Source organism: Trachypithecus francoisi, unplaced genomic scaffold, assembly GCF_009764315.1.
Source record: "Trachypithecus francoisi isolate TF-2019V2 unplaced genomic scaffold, Tfra_2.0 Lachesis_group8, whole genome shotgun sequence".
NCBI classification, from domain to species: Eukaryota; Metazoa; Chordata; class Mammalia; order Primates; family Cercopithecidae; genus Trachypithecus; species Trachypithecus francoisi.
Window position 1 is genome coordinate 122,244,781 of NW_022681473.1, and position 18,277 is coordinate 122,263,057.

The 18,277-nt window shown below is 55.8% G+C and overlaps 1 protein-coding gene across 8 annotated transcripts in view; it reads left to right on the forward strand.

Moving 5' to 3' along the window:
• Positions 1 to 18,277, forward strand: part of GLB1L2 (galactosidase beta 1 like 2) — a 50,724-nt gene that overhangs the window by 26,681 nt on the left and 5,766 nt on the right. For 4 of the 8 annotated variants that reach the window (XM_033208156.1, XM_033208153.1, XM_033208161.1 and 1 more), the window contains 14 exons: positions 928 to 1,009; positions 6,742 to 6,812; positions 9,617 to 9,701; positions 10,929 to 11,066; positions 12,231 to 12,311; positions 12,706 to 12,812; positions 13,293 to 13,433; positions 13,699 to 13,770; positions 14,029 to 14,107; positions 15,797 to 15,884; positions 16,199 to 16,310; positions 16,702 to 16,818; positions 17,068 to 17,150; positions 17,751 to 18,107. In XM_033208156.1, coding sequence (XP_033064047.1) covers positions 928 to 1,009; positions 6,742 to 6,812; positions 9,617 to 9,701; positions 10,929 to 11,066; positions 12,231 to 12,311; positions 12,706 to 12,812; positions 13,293 to 13,433; positions 13,699 to 13,770; positions 14,029 to 14,107; positions 15,797 to 15,884; positions 16,199 to 16,310; positions 16,702 to 16,818; positions 17,068 to 17,150; positions 17,751 to 17,802 — 1,308 coding nt within the window. In that variant the 3' untranslated portion in view covers positions 17,803 to 18,107. Of the gene's footprint in view, positions 1 to 927; positions 1,010 to 6,741; positions 6,813 to 9,616; positions 9,702 to 10,928; positions 11,067 to 12,230; positions 12,312 to 12,705; positions 12,813 to 13,292; positions 13,434 to 13,698; positions 13,771 to 14,028; positions 14,108 to 15,796; positions 15,885 to 16,198; positions 16,311 to 16,701; positions 16,819 to 17,067; positions 18,108 to 18,277 lie in introns of those variants that run through there. The other 4 variants (XM_033208154.1, XM_033208155.1, XM_033208157.1 and 1 more) reach the window with 4 other exon arrangements.

The following is an 18,277-nucleotide window of genomic DNA, read 5'->3' on the forward strand; positions in this document are numbered from 1 at the left end:
AGCGGAAGGCCTGGCGCGGCAGTGACTGCCCTGTGGACGTCGGGTGCTGAGCGGAAGGCGCGGCAGTGACTGCCCTGTGGACGTCGGGTGCTGAGCGGAAGACGCGGCAGTGACTGCCCTGTGGACGTCGGGTGCTGAGCAGAAGGCGTGGCAGTGACTGCCCTGTGGACGTCGGGTGCTGAGCGGAAGGCCTGGTGCGGCAGTGACTGCCCTGTGGACGTCGGGTGCTGAGCGGAAGGCCTGGCACGGCAGTGACTGCCCTGTGGACGTCGGGTGCTGAGCAGAAGGCGTGGCAGTGACTGCCCTGTGGACGTTGGGATGTTCTGAGTGGTTCTTGTCGTCATTGCCCCTCAAGCACAGCGTTTCTTCCACTTCACTCTTGGCTTTACAGCTGGGAGGATGCTTCCTGCTGTTCTGGACGTGGGAAGTGCACCATGGGCACGTGACAGGGCATGGTGGGCCCTCCTGGGCCTTGCCATCCCCCAAACCCACACCGGCTAGCATGGGGAAGGGACAGGCCTGTTGCTTGTGGTGTGAGTGAAGGGAAGGATGTAGGTGTCATCCTGGAGGCCTGACCTGCTCGCTGGAGCCCAGCAGACAGTGGCGGGTGACACGTGGCAGCAGGCTTCCCTGAGCCGGCCTCAGCGTAGACTTGCCTAGGCTTGCTAGCTGGCCCACTGGGCAGCTTCCAGATCCAGAGCAACCAGGGGCTGCCCCCCTGCTGTGATGGGAATTCATGCTGATTGGAGCTGTGCTGACCATGGAGGTGCAGATGGCAGGAGACTTTTCTGTTTTTGGCAGAGAAATAAACGCTTTATTCAGCATCTCTCCCTCCAGCTCTTTGGGCTACCCAGCTGCAGCTGTGTGTCCCTGCAGACGCTCTGAGGAGCCAGGGCAGACGCGGGCTTATCTCATTTCCCCCCACAGGCACTGGAGGACCGTGGCATTGTGGAACTGCTCCTGACTTCAGACAACAAGGATGGGCTGAGCAAGGGGATTGTCCAGGGAGGTAATTGCACTTGTGTTGGGCCGTGGGGGCTGGCGGCGGCCCTGGGCTGGCTGTGCACACTCTCCCTGTGGGACTGCGACCCAAGTAGGAGTTTCTGTGGTGCCTGTTATTCTCCCGTGCATATGGCACTGGCTGCAGAACCCTTGGGTTCCATGAGTGGGGAGGGTCTGTGTGAGAGGTCATGGTGCATGGCTGGGTGAGTGGCTGTTCTCCCGCCCTGCTGGGCACTTGGGCTCCAAGGGCACTCTGCAGATGACTGCCTCATGTGTGGGCTTCCTGTTTTTGGAACATTGCAGCTCTGTTTTTCCCAGTTGCATGGGCCCTGAACCTGGTAGTGACTGTGAGCTCCTGTCCAGTCTGCCTGGCACCTAAGCCATTGTTAGCTTTATCTCCCAGTGCTCCTGGAAACCCTACAGGCCTCAGCACTCACCTGCTAGCAGCACTCCTGGCCTGCATTGCTGCAGTAGCATTTTCACTGTTGCCTCCACAATGTGTTCTCCGCATGCCTCTGAAAATGTCGTCCAGATTACCCTATCCTGCTGAACGCTCAGCGCCTCTGCCTCACTCAGAGTGCAGATTACCGTACCCTGCTGAGCGCTCAGCGCCTCTGTCTCCCTCAGAGTGCAGCGCAGGTTCTGGGAATGACCTTGAAGGCCTCTCCACGTGGCTCCGGGACCCAGCTGCGCTCACTTACTGCTCCTTCCCTTTGCTCACGCGTTCCCCCTCTTTACTGTTCCTCCAGCGTCTGGAGCCCCAGCCCTGGGGGCTTTGCTCTTCCTCCAGAGAGCTGCAGGGCTGTTCTCTAAAGTTAGTGAGGCTTTTCGTAGCACCACACTTGAAACTGAACTTCCTCCTTCTTGGGGCTCACTCAGTCCTTCTCCCTGATTTCTTTTCGCCCTCTCACATTGGGGGTAGTTTATTTATTTCATTGATCTGTTTCACCCAGCAGTACTCTTCGCGGGGCCTGGGGTTTGGCTGGTTCAGCTGTGCTCAGGGGCCCAGGTGTGGTTTGTGGCCTGGGTGAGCATAGCATCCTCCCATCCATGCAGCAGGGCCCTTCTGTGGCCTCCTGCAACCGTGCTTGTGTCTGCTCTGGCACATTCCACGCTTTCTTTTCTTTCTTTTGCATTTCCTCCACAGACCGAGCTGCTGGAAGATGTCTCTACATCCCTGCAGCAGCGCCTGGCACGTGGCTGGCACCCAGGGAGTGAAGGTCCATGAATGGGGAGGAAAAGGCTTTTGTCCCCAGGCAGAGTCCCTGTGTCTCCGGCATGGGGAGGACCAGCGGTGATTCCCACGGCGTCCACACGGTGGCACTGTCTCCCCACGGCTGCTTCCAAGGCCTGCTGCAGGCTCCTGCCGGGCTGTGGCTGTGCGGGGAGACTCCTTTGGACGCTGGAGCACATTTTTAGCGCTTGGCAGTCTCCGGGTTACAGGCCTTGCAAGGAAGCCGGGAGTCTCTACTGCTTTTCCCTGTGGCCCTCCCACCTCCAGGCACCCACCTGCGTGCCCCTGTTGCCACCTGCTGCCTGGAATAACTTCTTTTTTTTTTTTAATAAAAAAAAATGGTCTAAAAGTGAAATACTTGAAGATGTTGGTAGAGAAATATAGTGTAGCCTCCTCGTCATCATATTGTCCAGAAATGACCATTTTCAAGTCTTTGGCTTTTTCTTGGGATATTTTCCTTCTTATTTCTAAATACTGTGAACATAGAGCCCTGCATCGTTTGCTTTAAAATTCTGCCTGTTGGCCGGGCGCAGTGGCTCAGGCCTATAATTCCAGCACTTTGGGAGGCCGAGGCGGGCAGATCATCTGAGGTCAGGAGTTCGAGACCAGCCTGCCCTACATGGCAAAACCCCGTCTCTACTAAAAATACAAAAAATTAGCCAAGTGTGGTGGTGGGCACCTGTAACTCCAGCTACTCGGGAGGCTGAGGCAGGAGAATCGCTTGAATCCGAGAGGAAGAGGTTGCAGTAAGCTGAGATGGTACTCTGCACTCCAGCCTGGGCGACAGAGTGAGACTCCGTCTAAACAAAAAAAAAATTCTGCCTATTAACTTCTTGTTCCAGTAGGTGATGAGTGTTCTTTGCTACCCTTCTCTCACTTTCCTGCCCTGATGGGCGCCAGCGTGGGCCTTGCGGATGTATGACAGTGGTTCACTGCAGATGCCTGCCACGTGGGTGATGTCCTGCACAGTATCTGTGAATTCTCAGGGTGCCAGCCGGCTCTCCTTGCAGTGTGCTTAGTTTTTAGTGTAATTATTCTGTTTGTTTTTCTTTTCATTTCAAATTCTCTTTTCTCCCCTCAACTCCGTCCCCCCGGGACTACTTTCTCTTTTAAACAAATGCTTTGCCAGAGATGTCCCAGACGCCTGTCGCTGGTGTTTCTCAGGTCCTGTACCTGTCCAATTCTGGCTGTCTGGAGGCCTGGCTCTCCTTGTTCTGGCTTTCATGGTGGGGGGTCTGCTGCCTGGCTGCATCCGGCGTGGAATACTGCTTCCTGTCGCTCCATGGCTTCCCGGCACCCGCTGTTGCTGCGGCAGCACAGGACACTCCAGTTCCCTCGCCTTTCCTGGGTCCTCTCCCTCCGTGCCCCCTGCCATGTTCCTCGGGGAGACCGCCCTCCCCGTCAGGCGCTGCTGCACCTTCTGCTGGCACAGTCGCGTGGTGGGCATGTCTTTGACGGTGTTCCACCGTCTTGTCCTCGGGTCTTTCGGTCATCCTGGTGTTTGTGTATTGGGTGCTCCTATTGACTGTCTACGTCTTTTCTATTCTTTATTTCTTTGCCTTTCAGTTCTGCTTTCTGGGTGACTTCCTGAACTTTTATCTTCCAGTCCTCCAGTGATTTCCTGAGTCACAATTTTCTTGAATATATTTCTCTTCTCATAGCATACTTTAAAAATGGATACTACCGGCCGGGCACGGTGGCTCAAGCCTGTAATCCCAGCACTTTGGGAGGCCGAGGCGGGCAGATCACGAGGTCAGGAGATCGAGACCATCCTGGCTAACACGGTGAAACCCCGTCTCTACTAAAAAATACAAAAAACTAGCCGGGCAAGTTGGTGCGCGCCTGTAGTCCCAGCTACTCGGGAGGCTGAGGCAGGAGAATGGCCTGAACCCGGGAGGCGGAGCTTGCAGTGAGCTGAGATCCGGCCACTGCACACCAGCCTGGGCGACAGAGCGAGACTCCGTCTCAAAAAAAAAAAGGATACTACCTTTCTTATTTCCCTCCGAGGGTAGTTTGCTTTTTACAAAAGTGCTACCTGTGTTCCTTTCCCCCGGCACTGCCCTCGTTCCTTTCCCGGTGCTGACCGTGTTCCTTTCCCCAGTGCTGTCCACGTTCCTTTTCTAGGGCTGCCTGCGTTCCTTCCCCACGCACTGCCTTTGTTCCTTTCCCTAGCACTGCCTGCTGTTTTCCTGCTGTCTGTTCCACTACATCTCCTGCGCCAGGGGAAGCTCTGGATCAGCCCCTACCCAGCAGCTTAGGAAAGAGGCTCTTGGCTGCCACTTGGAGCTCTGGGTGTGGGAGAGGCTGTTGACAGGCGTTCTGGGTGTGGGAGAGGCTGCTGACAGGAGCTCTGGGTGTGGGAGAGGCTGCTGACGGGCGCTCTGGGTGTGGGAGAGGCTGCTGACGGGCGCTCTGGGTGTGGGAGAGGCTGCTGACGGGCGCTCTGGGTGTGGGAGAGGCTGCTGACGGGCGCTCTGGGTGTGGGAGAGGCTGCTGACGGGCGCTCTGGGTGTGGGAGAGGCTGCTGACGGGCGCTCTGGGTGTGGGAGAGGCTGCTGACGGGCGCTCTGGGTGTGGGAGAGGCTGCTGACGGGCGCTCTGGGTGTGGGAGAGGCTGCTGACGGGCGCTCTGGGTGTGGGAGAGGCTGCTGACAGGCGTTTCTTCCCCAGGGGTGGCTGGGCTGTGGTGGTGGCTTTTTCAAGAAGGGACACTCTTGTTGGAGTTTGGGGCAACGTCTACCGCTGTGGAGTGTTCTGGAGAAGCCCTGGGGTCTTGCTGCAGCTGTTCTGGGCCAGGCCGGTGGTGGACAGGAACGTGCTGTAGGGACTGCCTGCCTCCTCTTCCCGCCTTCCCCTCCACCTGCCACACACACCCATTCCCACAGCAGCTCGGGTCCAGCTTTCTCAGGTGGGATGGCCCCTGAGGAGGGGATGGGCCCAGGTGAGAACAAGGATCGAGGCTGAGGACGGGCATCCTCCCATCTCATGGTGATCAGGGCCTGGGGCTGGGAGTGGGACGAGGCTTTGGGCTGGAGCTGGAGCCAACTGTCACCCCTTCCGCACTCCTAGACCATTTACTGTCCCTCTGTCCTTCTCCGTATTCCAGGATTTGCCCATGTCTCCTCTTGTTGATGTTCCTCGTGGCCGTCTGCCTGTCCACCCTCCTCTTCTATTTGTGAGAGGTGTCAGGAAGGACAGGACAGATGCTTGTGTCCACTTAGCCGTGCACAGCCTGTGGACATTGAGTTCGGCCTGCTCAGTTTCAGACTGGCCTCCTGTCTTCAAAGGGCTTCTGGCTTCAGGGGAGGGGTCTCGGTGGAGGGTCCCACCCAGTGGGCTGCTGGAGGACAGGGACGGGGCAGGGCTATGGGGTGGTGTCAGGGGGACCCAGGTGTGCAGCCCCGCTCTGCCGCTACCTTGAGGTCAATTATTGTGACCTAGAGGCAAGTTATTACACCTCCCCGGAGCCCCAGCTGTCGCTTACGTTTCTTCACTGGCAATCAGAGGCTTTTGTCCTGCAGCAGAGTGTCAGGGTGGCCCGGCTTGCCAGGCTGGCTCAGCCTCTCCTAGGCCTGCGGGAGCCCAGGCCACAGCTGTGCCTGTGAGCTGACTGTTAGGCAGATAGTAGGCAGGTGAGAGGCCCCAGGGTAAGGCTGTGCCACTGGGGTGGGCGTGGGCATCCCCAGCTGTCGGCCAGACAGAGCCCACCTTTCTTGAGCATATGTGTCACTGATAGAAAGCCACTGAAAATAGCGTTTTACATTTTAAAAGGAACATGTTATGGAGTAGAATAGAGAATTAGCCCTTATCAAGAAATCTGAGAGGAATCTTTGTTTACATCATTACCTTGGACCGGGTGCTTGGGGTGCCAAGGAAGGATCAGGCTCTGGTTCCTACAAAAGAACAAGGAACCGAAATGCGTGCTTGGCTTTTAGAAGTCACAGTTGATCAAGGTCAGGTGCCCAGCGAGTGACTGCCTCTCAGCTCTGTGCTGCTGTGGCGGAATCCAAGACAACAAGATAAGTCTCCTGGCGTCCTGGCTGACTCATTTATTTATTTCTTTATTTTTGTGAGACACAGTCTCGCTCTGTCACCCAGGCTAGGGTGCAGTTGCACAATCTCAGCTCACTGCAACTTCTGCCTCTTGGGTTCAAGTGATCCTCCCACCTCAGCCTCCCAAGTAGCTGGGGTTACAGGCATGCACCACCAACACTGGCTAATTTTTTTTTGTATTTTTTAGTAGAGATGGGGTTTCATCATGCTGGCCAGGCTGGTCTTGAACTCCTGGCCTCAAGCGATCCACCCACCTTAGCCTCCCAAAGCATTGGGATTACAGGTGTGAGCCACTGCACCTGACTGTGGCTGACTTCTAACTGGAGGTGGGAAACCATGTCAGGGCGGGTTACGTTATTGTGCTGGTAGATTGAGAAGGGTCTGGGGTCACTTAGAAGGTCCCTGGCTTTGAGACAATGCTTTGTCCCTCTCTCTCCTCTTCCCTTTAACAGTGTTGGCCACCATCAACTTGCAGTCAACACACGAGCTGCAGCTACTGACCACCTTTCTCTTCAACGTCCAGGTAAGTCCAGCTCCAGGGAAGCTGCCGCCCAGCCTGCTCAGTGGCCTGTGGGAATTCCAAATGCCTGCCAGCGTGCTCAGCTTCCCCAGTGCAGGGAGCTGGACTCAGGGCTGTTGGCCTCTTGACCCCTGGCCCATGCCGCTGTGTGCCTGCAAGACCCGCTGCCCACAAACAGCTCTGAGGGCTGCTGTGTAGGCTGATGCAGTGTGGACGTCACTCACTGCCCTGCGAGAGGGGCCCTTTTGGTGCACTCCTAGAGGACTCGACCTTTGTGGCCTCAATTAGCTCCAGACTTGCTCCCAGGAATTGAGGGGGAAGAAAACACTTCCCTGTCCTATACTGCACAGGCATCTGACCTTAACCTGTGAGGGCCTGCAATCCTAGAAAGATTACTGCCATCAGCAAGGCAGGAAGCCTGGTCCACTCCAGGTCTGGAGAGAGGGAGGAGTTTCCAGATGTCCCTCAATATCTGTCAAACTGATGGGCATTTACGCTGCACTGTAGTTCCGACTGACCTCTCTGTCAAGCTCGTGTGCCCCCCCCGAAGCAGATGGATGGATGGGGCCATGCTGCCGCCCTCTGCAGAGCTGAGAGGCCCTGGCTGTGCCCTGGCTCACTGCCGCCATGCTGCATGGTCACACTGGTCCTGGGCCTGGAGTGGAGTTGTGCTTGGATGGACAGGCATGGATGCCTGTGGAGATGCTGGGCCGCTTTCCATTCTGGCTGATGGTCTTTCAGAGCAGGGGCTGTGTCCTCAGGCACATCTGTGTGGAGGCACCACAGCCGTGGGGGGCCGTGTGTGTGTTTGATGTGGCTCCTCCTGGAGTTCAGGTGGCCAGAGTAGGTCGGGAGGCTCCCAGGAGGAGAAGGAGGGCTGGCCCCACTCGCAGGCAGGCTCCCGTGAGGCAGGTCACGCGCGATCCAGCTGGGTCTCTGCCTTCCTTCCTCGACATTTCCTGAGTGCCTGCTGGTGTGTGTAGTAGAGTAGGGGGCCTCTCACGCTTCTGACTGAGATGACGGGGTTTCCTGCCCTGTGCTGTGTGACCTTGGGCAAGTTACTTAACCTCTCTGTGCATCTCTTTCTTCTAAGTGGGGATGATGAGAGTACATTGCCTTATGGTGTCAACTCACAGGGTTGTTTGAAGATTAAATGAGGTAATATTTGGAAAGTGCTTAGCACAGCAGCTGATACAGCAGAATGCCTTATGTTTACCTAGCCTTCAAGGTCATCCTTAGAGAGGTAGCCATGCCCGAGCCGTCCCAGGCCAGCTGTCCTGCTAACAGAATGGTCCTTATGTGCGCAGTCCAGAGACGTCTGTTTTCATTAAGGAAGGGGACTTGGACACCTCCCTGTTTGAATCAAGGGCTCTCTGAATGCACAGCGCAGGCCCCAGGTGTGCTCCACGCGGCGGTGTCGATAGCACCTCACTCGCCCTCTGCGCCCATGACTGGTGATGGGGATAACTGTGCAAGTGTTTCCTGAGCACCTCCTACCTGCCAGGCAGTGTGCTGAGGGCGTTACGCGCACTCGCTCATCTCATTCTCCCAACAGTCACGTGAGCCAGTGAAGGAGATGGCCATAGAGTGTATGAGGCGCCCTGTAAGTAGCGGCTTGGGGACTGCAGCACAGTCTCCCTGCAGAGCTCCCGCTCGTGGCCAGGTGTGCAGTGCAGTGGCCTGGCCCGTGGGTGGACACCCACCTCCTCAGCTCTGGTACCCCCAAGCCAACAGCCTTGCTTCTGGCATGGGAGATTTCTGACTTGCGGGACTTTGAATCTGCCTCTCCCTTTTTAGTGATTTAAACGTGGGATGGTATGTCTCCTTCTTGGAAGGTAGGTGGCTTGTAAAGAAAACCAAGCCACCAGTCTTGCTAAAAGAATTCTTGTAACTACTCTGGCTTTAACCGGGGTATGGCTGGTACCTTCTACTCAACGGACCGTAAGTTTGTCCCGTCCCCCTGGATCAGATTTTGTTGCTGCGTATGCAGTAGCGCTCTAAACATAAGGCCATCACTGACCTAGAGATACCTGACAAGCTGTCACTGGATAAGTGAGGAAGACTGTCTCGCAGAGCCTGAAATATTAGCACGTTAGTCTTTACACCTCCCCCAGGCGCTCTGGGCTTCTGCAAACTTGGCAGAGTGGAGCATGGTCCCAGGAATGATCTTGGCCTCCTTGGGGCAGTCCTATGCCGAGGTCAGTATTCAGAAAGAAGATTTAAGATTTGTTGAGTGGCCCAGCCAAGGTATAAATCCAAATTGTTGGTACAGAACCTGCACCATGAATAACTGTGCTGTAAGGCCCTGATTTTCTGGTTCAGAAAATGCTGCTGTTTAAACTGAGTTGGACCTTGAAGAGGGCCCACTCGTAGCGTCTGATTATTCTGCTAATGGAGCCAATACCCGGGGGATCTGTATCCACAGTATCCCTCTCAGATAGGGAGTTGTCCTGGGTAGAACATCCCTCTTCCCTGGAAGAGGACAGGCAAAGCTTGGCTTGATCCAGAACCAGTGTCTTCTTGCTAACATGTATACAACATTAAAACCATCAGAGTTTGCCGTAGCGACTTTGGGAGCTTTATCTGCTCTGTACCTGCACGTGTGGGGTCCACATGTAGCAGGAGAACTGGTGTGCAGGTGAATTTGGCCGTCACCTATGCCCCACCTCCAAAGACCTCTAAGGCAGTGGGTATGCAGCCAGGGAAGAGTGGAGAGGGCAGAGATCCTGGGGCTCCCCTCCACGAAGAGATTCCCTCTTTTTTGTCTGGCCAGTCTGCTTGTCTAACTCTCTTTTTGTGGTGTCCAGGGGACTCAGCCCAAGATGGTGATGGAGTACTGGACAGGGTGGTTTGACTCGTGGGGAGGCCCTCACAATATCCTGGATTCTTCTGGTGAGTACTTGCAGTTACTACATCCAGCATGTGTGCTACTCAAGAAGTGAGGATGAATTTCAGTCACCTGCTAAGTAATGTAGGTCAGCCATAGGGATGTAAGGCTGCTGGGATTATCTGTGTGCAGAAGTTGGCTCTGGATATTCCTGAGTCATTTGTTTTGACACTCTGATGAATGGGAGAGCTTTTTAGCATTGCTTGTTCATGTTTTTGTCATTAGAATGGTAATGAATGCCTATTGCAAACATCCAGAAAATACAGAAAAAGTATAGAGAAGAAATAAAATTCCCAGAGCCCAGAGACAACATTTAGATGTATACCATGCAGGCAGTTCTCTATGTGTCTCTACTGACAGCTCCGTACGCACACAGAGACAGACAGATGCAGTCACACTCCGCTGCATGGCACCCGCTTGTACCAGTGAATGCACATACGGACCGCTTTCTGTATGACCAAATACAGACTTACACGACTGTTTTAAAGAATGTGAAGAGCCCCATTCTAACCCACGCTTCGTGGACACAGTCTCTCGGGCCGTTTCGGGTGGTTGTTAAGCGCACGCCATCTCGGTGAGCGTCCCGGAGCCTGTGCTCTGCGCACCTGGTGTTCCCGGTGGCCTCAGCACCCCTCAGCCCCGGAGAGACGGCGGCTGCCAAGTGGATGCACCCATTTCCCACAGATTCAGCAACACTGAGTATTAAAATAACTTTTAATTTTGGTCTACTCAGTACATCATTGTTTAGTCTGCATTTCTTTGATTTACATTAATAAAATATATATTAAACCATTTGTTTTTCTCCTTTGCTATGATCTTGTCATGTCATGGTTCATCTCCTAACAAAGGTAGAATAGGGGAGGTGTCAGAGTTTTCTCTCTAGGGATGCATCCATCTTTGTGCATTTGATACACGTGGTTGGGCAGACTCACATGGAGATCGCGCTGGCTGCAAGGCCCTGGCCGACCTGGGCTGCAGGTGGTCCACATGGAGCTCAGAGACTTGACCAGGATTTACAAACAACTGGAGGCTCGAGCTCTGGGGCCATGACTCTGGCCCACACGTCCTCCACCCCTAATCTTCTGTGATTGGGGTTTTAGTGAGAGCTAGAAGGACAGAGTGACAACGTTGGCCTTGAGGTGGGACTGGGCAAGAGGAGAGTAGTGAAGGGACCCCAGCTCATCTCAGACTTTAACTCACTCTGCACATCCCCTTTCTCCCTCCTCCGGCAGAGGTTTTAAAAACCGTGTCTGCCATTGTGGACGCCGGCTCCTCCATCAACCTCTACATGTTCCATGGAGGCACCAACTTTGGCTTCATGAATGGAGCCACGCACTTCCATGACTACAAGTCAGATGTCACCAGCTATGGCAAGTATTCATCAGCACTGCTCTCCCTGGTCTGCCGTGCATGGGCATGGCTAGGGCTTGCCATGGAGAGGCCTTCAGGGTCAACTTCTGGCACCTTCAGTGTCTCTGGCAATGGTGTACCTGGAGAAGGTAGGGGCTTTGCCTGGACGGTCACATTACACTCCCAGAGGAGGGAAGCCTCCAGGCAGGTGGTGTGCCTGTGAGCTGGCCACTCTACAGGGAGGTCTCTTTGGCAGAGGTGGCCTCCCCTCCCTGCCCAGGCCCTTGAGGAGGTGTGATCCTGCCCCCTTTAGGTTGAGAGTTCCAGAAAGTAGAAATTGCACCTGCAGCTAGAAATTTAGGGCCATGCTGTGATCATGGATAGTTTGTTTTTTTTTGAATTTGTGAGAGAGTATCATCTGTCACCCAGGCTGGAGTGCAGTAGTGTGATCATAGCTCACTGCAGCCTCGAACACCTGGGCTCAAGTGATCCTCCTGCTTCAGCCTCTTGAGTAGCTGGGACTACAGGTGTGCACCCCAACCCCTGGCTAATTTTTAAATTTTTTTGTAGAGGCGTGGTCTTGCTATGTTGCCCAGGCTGGTCTGGAACTCCTGGCCTCAAGTGATCCTCCTGCCTTGGCCTCCCAAAGTGCTGGGATTACAGGTGTGAGCCGCTGCACCCAGCCTTATGGACACTTGTGGTTGCATGGTCTTTCGTGTTTACAGCATTCTGACTGAATGGCTCAAAAGTGTCTTGCCGCTGGGCGCGGTGGCTCACGCCTGTAATCCCAGCACTTTGGGAGGCCGAGACGGGCGGATCACGAGGTCAGGCGATCGAGACCATCCTGGCTAACATGGTGAAACCCCGTCTCTACTAAAAAATACAAAAAAACTAGCTGGGCGAGGTGGCGGCGCCTGTAGTCCCAGCTACTTGGGAGGCTGAGGCAGGAGAATGGCGTGAACCCAGGAGGCGGAGCTTGCAGTGAGTCGAGATCATGCCACTGCACTCCAGCCTGGGCGACAGAGCGAGACTCTGTCTCAAAAAAAAAAAAAAAACAGTGTCTTACCTCCACAATGGCTGAGATGAAGGCCTGCGGCCCTCCTGAGCTTCTCCCTGTTCTTTGTGCTGCCACATGTGCTGTGCTGGGGACAGGAGTGACCGTGACAGGGCCCGGTGTCTTGCAGACTATGATGCTGTGCTGACAGAAGCAGGAGATTACACGGCCAAGTACATGAAGCTTCGAGACTTCTTCGGCTCCATCTCAGGTACCCAGCAGACAGCAGACTCAAGTTCCAACTCAGGCCCTTGCTTCTGCTCTCAGACCCCGAAAGAGTTACTTCCTTACTGTCCCACCTCGACTGCAGTTGATCTGTGTGCAAGAATGTTCTAGACAAGGACAGGGAGGTGTGTGAGGCTGTTTCCATCTTGCCGACTTCACCTGCTCCAGGTGTTAAGGCTCCTTATCTCCTATGGAGGATGGGAGAATGCCCCTGGCCTTCCTCCCCTGGCCTTGGCAGGTGCTGAGAGCTGGCCTGTTCTTCCTCGTGGTGCTGGGATGCAGGAGCACATTGGGTCTGTGAATGGGAGCTGGGTGGGGAGGACGAGCAGACGGTGACATTTGGGTCCCTGGGGGATGACGCTGTTGTCTGTGTGTTGCAGGCATTCCTCTCCCTCCCCAACCTGACCTACTTCCCAAGATGTCATATGAGCCCATAACGCCAGTCTTGTACCTGTCTCTGTGGGATGCCCTCAAGTACATGGGGGAGGTGAGTGCTGGGGGCAATCGTGGGTGTAGCAGGGGTGTGGGGAGAGGAAGGCCAGCGCCTAGTGGCTTTGAGGTCCGCTCTCCAGCCTTGGAGCTCAGAGTGAAGAGGACAAACTCATGCTAGAGAGTGAAGTGGGGAGAAACAAAGGCCCGGGAGGAACCGCGGGTGGCCCTGTGAACCTTTCCTTCCTCCAGCCTCAGAGAGGAGAGTGAGGGGCAGAGGAACAGGGGGTGCCTCCTCCAGTGGCCCGAGGCTGTGATGCGTATCCCCTGCCTGTGGACTGCACTCTGCTGATGCACACCCCTTTGTCCCACCCCTCTTCCCCATCACTTTGGCGAGTTGTAGGTTTAGTGCAATGAGAAGTCAAAGTAGAAACACCCGCCAAACCCCTGCTTCCACCCCATGTGCCAGCCCCCAGGCAGAGTCTGTCTGTGAGCCCACTCCTCAGCCTGCCCACGCCTCCGTCTCTTCTGTACGCAGCCAATCAAGTCTGAAAAGCCCATCAACATGGAGAACCTGCCAGTCAACGGGGGAAATGGACAGTCCTTTGGGTACATTCTCTATGAGACCAGCATCACCTCATCTGGCATCCTCAGTGGCCGCGTGCGCGATCGGGGGCAGGTAGGAGCTGCTCTTCTAAATTCCTGCGACCTTCTGATGAGCAGCCCTGCAATACGTTCTGTCCCTCAGAATCAGCTATTACCAGCTGTAAATATGGCCCTTCCGAGTCAGCTCTGCGGGTCTTCATGGGGGCATTCGTTTCTGCTCTGCCCGCTGGCCCCTTGTCTGCCCACAGGCATGCAGTGCTGCCCTTCTTGGCCTAGTGGAGGCCCCGCTCACCCTCCTCCTGTTGGCCACGGATGCTTCTGTCTGTTCCCTTTGGCAGGTGTTTGTGAACACAGTATCCATAGGATTCTTGGACTACAAGACAACGAAGATCGCTGTCCCTCTGATCCAGGTTCATTGTGTTTGGGCGCTGGGTGAGGGCTAGCCCCCACTGCTTCGAGGAAGACGGGGGGAGTCACCGAGGAAGACCTGGGAGACTCGGGGCTCCTCACCCACAAGCTGTAGGTGGAGAGGGCGAGCGCGGCTTTCTGCCCAGCTGGGATGTGCACTCCCATCCCCAGAGTGTAGGGAAGAACTGGGGTCCACAAGCACATTCTGAGGGGCAGCTGTGGCCTTCCAGTGGTCATTGTTAGCCCCGTGTTTTTGGCAGGGTTACACCGTGCTGAGGATCTTGGTGGAGAATCGTGGGCGAGTCAACTATGGAGAGAATATTGATGACCAGCGCAAAGGTGGGTCCGAGAATGTGTTGAAAGAAGAGCGGCCATGCTGGACACACGGCTATTGCTTCTCTTGCCAGCAGCCACCAGGCCACGGAGGCCCCTTGCAGGGAGGTGGAGGCTGGGTTGTCCTGTACATGAGGCCAGTTCTGAGTGGGCCAGAGAAGCTTCGCTAGGCTGTGGCCCCGTCCCGTTAGCACTGCACATGTGCATTGTCTGCGTGCTTGTGATAAACACAGTGAACACTGAGCTGGCCTGGTCTCCCCTGGGCTGCAGTCAGTTTCCGCAGGGATGTCTGCTTGGGGGACGGCGGTGAGGAGCAATGAATGTGATTTCCAGGAATCCAAGGAAAGGCACAAGACCCCTGCCTTCTTGCGCCTCCACACTGAATTTCTCTTCTTGATCCATCTTGGGAAACCCATAGCTTATCTCGGATGTGGCGCGAGGAGGATGTGGGACATACAGCAAACAAAACGCCTCTTGGCAACGCACCCCTCTGGGAACAGGCTGCCAATTAGCTTTATGTTTCCTGGCCTGCTAAATCTTTTATGCTTTAATTTAGCCCTTCCTTTTTTAAACAACTCTGGCTAAATGGGGGGGTTTCAGGTAAGTTATAAAAAAAAGAACTCAGAAAAAAATGAATGCGACTGTGGTGAGCAACACTGGTGGCTTCCAGTTCTCTCACGGTGTCTGCATTTGTAACGGAGGAAACTTGAAGAGCTCTTTTTGGTCCACATTTCATCCGACAGCCATCTGGTGGCCTTGCCAGGAAAGCGACTTGGCCCAGACACTGGAGCCTGGATCCTGGGGATCAGAGCCTCCCCAGATGGGCCTCAGAGCAGCATCTAGCACCATCCAGGCCCACACTCCTTCACCCTAAACAGCTCCCTCTCTGGGCCTGTCCTTCCGTTATTCTCCTGGGGGTTGGGGGTTGGAGGGAGCACCAGCCTGACCGTTGTTCCTAACTGTGCTTCCCTGAGCCCTTGTTGAGGGTCCCCTGGGCGCACACTGTGGAGTCCTGTCCTCCGGATCACAGTTAAATGTTTTAAGTCACAGACCTCCCTTAAGAAATGTGTGTGCCCACATACACCTGTGCCTGCCATTTCAGAGTCTGTAGGCCCCGTGAAGCCTCCCCATTCCCAAGGCTGTGTCCCCAGCCTCTGAATTCCCAAGCTAGCCACTCAGCAGCTCCGTGATCTGAGACTGGCAGGGCTGGCCCAGCCCTGGGACACTGATGAGTGGCTCCTCAAGGGACACAGCTCTTCCCTGTTGGATGCCTGAGTGAGGGTGCCATCTGCCCACAGTCTATACTCCTGATGCACAACTTTAATCCTCGGTGGCATAGGTGACTTTTGGCTGAGTTATTAGGTCTGTGTGGCCTGGGCCCCACTGAAACTGGCCCTGCAGCTAGGCTGGAACCCTCTCAGTCATCTGGAACTTCCTTCAGAGAGAGGCCAGAGGCTGTTCTCCCCCTGTAACACCTCAGCTCTATATCCTTCCCATGGCAAATCCTAGGGATTTCCTCCTTCCTATGCCCCATAGAATTGCTAGGGAGCCTTGCTTGCAAGCGAACAGCTTCTCAGGGAGCGTACACTTCAGCACTCCTCACACCAGCGTCCCAGGGCTTCCCCTTGTGGCCCTGGCCCAGCAGACTCGGCCCCTGCCTCTGGGCTACCCATGTGTTCTGCCTCCTTCCCACAGGCTTGATTGGAAATCTCTATCTGAATGATTCACCCCTGAAAAAATTCAGAATCTACAGCCTGGATATGAAGAAGAGCTTCTTTCAGAGGTGGGTCCCTGCCCAGTGCCAGCACGTGCACTCACAGGTTCAGACAGCGGCAGGGCCCAGGGTCCCTGGTGCACCGTAGCCTGGCCCACACCCAGGTGTGAATGGCCCCGGGGCCAGATCGGCTGGCTGAGGTGAGGGGTGGCACCCGCGCTAGAAGCCACATTTGCAGACTAGGAATTCCCAGCATCCTACCCTGCTGCCATTCTGTGTCCTGGTTAAGGGTGGGGGGGCCATGGATGGGGAATTAGCTGCAGGACTGGGACCAGATCTAGAGAAGGTCCTCCTCCGTCTCCTGCCCTGTGTTCTGTCCTTAGGTTCGGCCTGGACAAATGGAGTTCCCTCCCAGAAACACCCACATTGCCTGCTTTCTTCTTGGGTAGCTTGTCCATCAGCTCCACCCCTTGTGACACCTTTCTGAAGCTGGAGGTTGGTAACCCCCTTTCCCTGCTGGGTTCTCCTGCGTCCCTCCCGCCGTGGAGGGCTCTGAGCCACGAGCTTTGCGAGAGCCCTTGGTGGCTTCAGTGCCCAGAGGGTCTGAGAGGGCCGCTGGGGACTCCCTGGGCCAGGGGAGGGGCTCACAGCAGAACCACCTCATGCTTCCCACGTGCAGTCTGAGCTTGGGGTCCATGCCTGAGAGGCATGGCAGTAGCACTAGGAGCACAGGAAATAGAGCATCCCACCTGCTCACCCTCATGGCTGTCCAGACATAGCTCGCTTTGGTCTCCTGGACCTGAGAGAAGCACGCATGGTGTATGGCTCCCTCCACTTTTGCTGTGGCTCTCGTGGTAGATGAACACCCTTCCCACTCTGTTTCAAGGGCTGGGAGAAGGGGGTTGTATTCATCAATGGCCAGAACCTTGGACGTTACTGGAACATTGGACCCCAGAAGACACTGTACCTCCCAGGCCCCTGGTTGAGCAGCGGAATCAACCAGGTGGGAGCTTCCAGCCCCTTGTTCCCCAAGATGCCCCGCCCACCTGCCCTCCCAGGGAGCCTTCCCTCAGGGTGGAGGGCATGTCAGCAGGTTCTTCCTCCCTCCTCCTCGCTGTGGACGAGTTGTTGGTCCCTGTCCCTTCCAGCCTGGTTCCCAAACCCTTTCCTTCTGACCTTGCCACCTCTCAGCACCTCCCCTGGCACCAGGACAGACCTCAGCTGCCCTCCCAGCTGGGCCCTCTCTCCACAGGTCATCATTTTTGAGGAGACGATGGTGGGCCCTGCATTACAGTTCACGGAAACCCCCTACCTGGGCAGGAACCAGTACATTAAGTGAGCGGTGGCACCCCCTCCTGCTGGTGCCCGTGGGAGACTACCGCTGCCTCCTGACCTGAAGCCTGGTGGCTGCTGCCCCACCCCTCCCCTGCAAAGGCGTCTCCTTAAGTAGCAACCTCAGGGACTGGGGGCTACAGTCTGCTCCCACCTAAGCTCAAAACCCTGAGCCTGCAGGGAAAGGTGGGATGGCTCTGGGCCTGGCTTTGTTAATGATGCCTTTCCTGCAGCCCTGCTCTTGTGCCGAGGCTGTCGGGCTGTCTCCAGGGTGGGAGCAGCTAGTCAGACCGCCAAGCCTTTGGCCCTCAGAGAAAGTGCTGAAACGTGCCCCTGCGCCGGAAGTCACAGCCCTGCCAGCATCGGTTGGACTCAGGCGTGCTCTTTGCTGGTTCTTGGGAGGCTTGGTCACATCCCTCATGGCCCTTTATTCCCGAAATCCTGGGTGTGTCACCAATGTAGCGGGTGGGGAGGGGATGTCTCACCTGAGCTGACTCTGTTCTTCCTTCACAACCTTCTGAGCCTTCTTTGGGATTCTGGAAGGAACTCAGCGTGAGAAACATGTGACTTCCCCTTTCCCTTCCCATTTGCTGCTTCCCACAGGGTGACAGGCTGGGCCGGAGACACAGAAATCCTCAGCCCTGTGTCTTCCTGAGTTAGCAGGTGTCTCTGGTGTTCAGTGAGGATGACATGTGCGTCCTGGCAGAAGCCATGGCCCATATCTGCATATCCAGGGAGGAGGGACAGAAGGCCCAGCTGAGTGGCCCCCGCCCCCCACCTCCCACGCAGAAGCAGCCTCCTCCGCAGTGTGTCCACCTCCCACGCAGGAGCAGCAGGGGCGGAGCAGCCTCCTCCGCAGTGGGTCCACGTCCGTGTTTGAGCCTTGTTCTGGGGCTCAGCCCAACACCTGGCTCGGGCTCACTGTCCTGAGTTGCAGTAAAGCTGTAGCGTTGAATCACACCCCCTCTGGTGATAGTCTCGAGTCATGTGTGCCACTCTTGCCAGAGGGGAAGGCTGTGTGAGAGCTTCGTTTTCTCGGTCAGGTTCCCATGGGGCCCCATTTGCCGCTCGGGGGTCCAGACGGGGACCGTCCCTGGGGTGGGTGGGCCATGATCCTGGCCTCATACTCC